A 4,409-nucleotide genomic window follows, 5' to 3' on the forward strand; every position below is an offset into this window, starting at 1 on the left:
ATTTTATTTGTGCATGTATGACAGGGGTGTTGTCTGGTTTCAGGACAATGTGATATTCACCCTCAAAATTGCCGATATTTTCCAAACGGTTTGGGTACATATTTACCAGATCCTGTGTTGAACGTACTGAGACTGATGTTTCCTGGATTGCACAGTGTAACGTTACCAGTCTCAGGTCTCTGATTTAAGGTAGTCCTATGATGGTAGGCCCTTCTGTTGTCCATACAAAGAATTTGATGGTCTTCCATATTCCTTCGTGTGAACAAGCTATTTTAACGGATCCATGTTGGGTAATGTGAGAACCATTATAGGCTGTTAGAACAGTTGGTTCATCCTTTGTTGCACCGGGGAGTAGCTGTCCTGCTGCACTTATTAGGTGTGGGAACATCTTCCAGAAGGTACGTAATGGAAGCATGTTGCCTTCGGCTCCTGTCTCAACCTTAGCTTTCAGAAAATGGATGCCTAGGAGGTTGGGAAGCTTGATTACAAGGGCTGTGAAAACCTCTGTCCGACTGTTGCCTTGTTCTTGAATAGAGTCGAAAGACATTTGTTCAAACTTGTTATAAATCCCTTCATTGTCCCTCTGAGAGGCATTTACCAAGTGCACACGGTTGCCGTTTTTCCAATGTTTGTACTGGTCCTTTTGTGCTTCTCCATGTCCTGGTTTATTAACTCCATCTTTCCATGTTGTGCGTGTCGGAAAACGTCCTGCTGCGTTTTTATTTTTGCTTGCGCAGACCTTAGCCCAATGATTTTGTTGTCCACACGCGGAACATGTGATACCCCATGCTGGACATTTTTGCCTCGGATGGGAGCCTCCGCATCTGTTACACTGTTTATACTTGATTGCATCTATTTCATGCTTATTCTGTTCTAGTTCAACCAACTGTCTCATGTGGGTTATGGAAACTTCATGTGTCCTACCACAGTTTATAGCTTCCGGCAGTGTCAATTGTTCGCCTTTCGCTAGAAGCTGCTTTTGGAGTTATGGGTGCTTTGTTCCTGATATAACCTGCTCGATGAGGCGTTCCTCCATTTCCTGGATATCCCGGAACTTGCATTTCAATGCCTGCGATTTACACCGGGCCAGAAAGTCATCGAAATTCTCTTATTCCTTTTGATTATACTGGCGCAGGTAAAAACGAGCGATTCGGAAGTTTAATTGCGGCTTCAGTCTTTCCTCGAATTTTTCCCAAATTATTTCTGGATTATTCTTGTCGGCCTCGTTTTCGAATGACCAAGTGTTGTATCTTTTAAGGCTTTCTTCTCCGGACAGTAGCAGGATGTGATCGATCTGTTTTTCCAACGAAATATTTTTAACTGAGAAGTAAAGATTACAACGTTGCTTAAATAATCGAAATGCTCCGGTTAGGTCTGTCGATGACCAATTCATCGACGGTTCGTTTGTAGCCATTGTATTTATTTATTTCGTTTAGTTCTAGACGATATAAATTCAGTCTTCCGTTTATTTATTTTATTTTTTATTTATTTATTTATTTTTTAATAAACTGACAGAACAAATGTACATGTATATGTGTTTTCCGTGGAAAACTTAACCGTCTGAGAACTTATACATATACTTCCTAATATATGTATATATTTTTTTAATGACAGGAATGTATATATATATATATATATATATATATATATATATATATATATATATATATATATATATATATGTACTTATTTATTTTCGTTGTATTTGAAACACGAAACACGAAAAACAATGCTTACTCACAGTTTGAAGCTTGGCGCCAAGTATTAATTTTTCCCATGCGGTCTGAACGTGGCCAATTTTATTCATTTATTTATTTTTTTAATTTTTTTTTTTATATTTCTTTTACTGTCGTGTGTTTATAATAGGGACGACCTGTTCGTAAGGTTTCCCAAATGGGAAACACCACAGCTTGCCACCATGAAACATTATGTAAAAAATACCAAAACATGAGATTCATTTATAAGAAGTGGAATACGGTCTCCATTTTTTATTGAACTCCAGTTCTGTGTCAAACGGAAGTGAAGGTATATCCGAGACTTCTTTACTGAAGAGTTCTTTAAGGGGAGGTAATGGTTCATACTAGGCACCGCCAAAACTGGGGGGGGGGGGCAGGTACGCACTTTTTGACGGACAGTCTTTTTAAAAATCTACCAAAAATCAGGCAATTATCCAATCAATACGAAATTTTCACCGATTATTAAGAGTAGAATGAACTTTATAACAGTGTACTTATTTTTCATAAACGATATTTATACATATATATTCTTTTGCTTACAACCCCCTTGTTTTGAGGGGGTTCCAAATATGCTTAAAATAATCATCTGAAACTGAACAGAACATATTGTATTGTTGTAAGGGACGGGATTATAGATTTAAAACATCTTGTTTGCATACCTTATTTTGATGTCTGAATATCAGAACTTCGATTGTGTTTAGTTATCCCGCTTTTGAGTTTTGAAGTGTGAAATTCGGTTGTTAGTTTTAACTAAACAAAAAAATATGAATAAACACAATTGCCCAATTATGTTTACACATTTATTATACACTGACAAACATTTAAACAACAATAAAATACAATACAATAGCGACAGTTCGATAAGACTTACCGACTGGTGGAAAAAGTTCTCAGAACTCACCTCGTGGTGGAACGAAGGTTCTCCTCTTCTTGAGAGGGAAAAGGCAACACGTCTGCCCGTGACCAAAGGGAAAAACTAACCAGCCTTAGAGCAGGGGCAGATTACTCCTCCCCAGTGTCCTCTAATTTTTAGTCCCCTACAACACTCCCCCCCAAAATACGGAGTACTTTTAATTGAATGTTGTGAGAGGATTGTTTTTTTTTATTGTTTTTTTTATGTAGAGACAAAGTCTCTTAAATGGGTAGGCCATTTTACCTGTCTGCCCGAACGTGTTTTTTTAAGGGCGTTTTTTCAATGTCACTTCGACTGGCATCCTTTGTGAGGGATCTACTTCTAAATATGTATCCTCGAGTGTTGCGGGTTTCAACCTGTTAATTGAGATATTTTGTTCTTCGTCCTTAATGAGGACGCTGAAATACTTCTTGTTTTTCTTGTTGACTTTAAAAGATCCGCGGTACGGTGGTTGCAGGGTATGCGACCTAGCTGTATCGCGAACAAACACATGTGTGCATGTCTCTAGTGCCTTTGACACATATGTGTTAGCGCACTTGTTTATTCCTGATGGAGAATATGCCATTTTGGTCATGGTTCTTGTCAGTCTATCAACAAATGATGCAGGGTCCCAAACTTTATTTGGTGTATCACAAAAGTATTGTGCTGGCAGGCATAGTGTGGTACCATACAGCGCTTCTGCTGCTGAGAAATTCATATCCTTCTTCACTGCTGTGCGCAAACCGAGCAAAATTAGAGGAAGGTGTTCTAACCACTTTGTATTGCTGGTAAGCATTGCGCGTAAAGAGGCCTTTAGGCTGCGATGTAGACGTTCGACTGCTCCGTTTGCTTATGGATGGTATGCTGTCGTGTGTATACTTCTGGTGCCCAAAGTCCTGAGAGTTTATGAAACAGTTCGGACTCGAACTGTCTACCTCTGTCAGTTGTAACATTTTCCGGGACACCGAATCTTGCTACCCATCCAGCGAGGAAAGCTCTGGTTGTTGTGTATGCTGTCATATCCGGCATTGGTAAGGCTTCAAAACACCTTGAAAATCTGTCGACACATGTCAAAAGATAGCATTGGCCTTCACACGTCGGAAATGGACCGGTGATGTCGAGGCGTATGTGCTTGAACCTCTCATCAGGTACTGGAAATGTGCCTAGTGGCGTACGTGTATGTCGACCGACCTTGGCCTTTTGACACTGCACGCACTTTGTCCATTCTCGCACGTCTGCTTTCATCCTCGGCCAGACATACCTGTCTGTCATAAAACGTATCGACGCATTGGCCCCTGGGTGTGATAACCCGTGTACCGTGTTGAATATGTCTTTACTTAAGGATGCTGGAACATATGGGCACAGTTTGTTAGTGCTGATATCACACACTATTTTTCTAGGGCTGTTGGGGTGTGCCATTTTCACCAGCTGCAGTGATGTTCCATTATTCTGCAGAAGCTTCTGCGGGTGCTCGTCTTTTTCTTGCTCCCTAGCTAAGGTGTTGGCTTCGGCGGAAGGTCCCAATGTCCCAATGTAAAGGAGTTTATTCCTCGTGACAGTGTATCTGCTGGTATATTGTCAGCTCCTTTCACGTGTCTGACATCCGACGTAAACTGTAGGATATAGTCCAACTGACGAACCTCTCGGGGAGAGTATTTGTCTGAGGAGGACTACAGAGCGCCTAATAGAGGCTTGTGGTCAGTCACCAAGTAGAATGGATGTCCCTCTAGGAGCTGCCGATAATGTCTTATTGTGGAAAACGAGGCCAACAACTCTCTGGA

General features: G+C 40.6%; 1 protein-coding gene across 1 annotated transcript; it reads right to left on the minus strand.

The window, feature by feature from the left end:
* Positions 1-3,441: 3,441 nt before the first annotated feature.
* LOC145283179 (protein NYNRIN-like) lies at positions 3,442-4,047 on the minus strand. The gene has a single exon (XM_080132267.1). It carries the CDS (start codon positions 4,045-4,047, stop codon positions 3,442-3,444), a length of 606 nt encoding a protein of 201 aa, XP_079988393.1.
* Between the last annotated feature and the right edge of the window lie 362 nt (positions 4,048-4,409).

Source organism: Euprymna scolopes, chromosome 1, assembly GCF_053919585.1.
Source record: "Euprymna scolopes isolate OS-2025 chromosome 1, ASM5391958v1, whole genome shotgun sequence".
NCBI lineage: Eukaryota > Metazoa > Mollusca > Cephalopoda > Sepiida > Sepiolidae > Euprymna > Euprymna scolopes.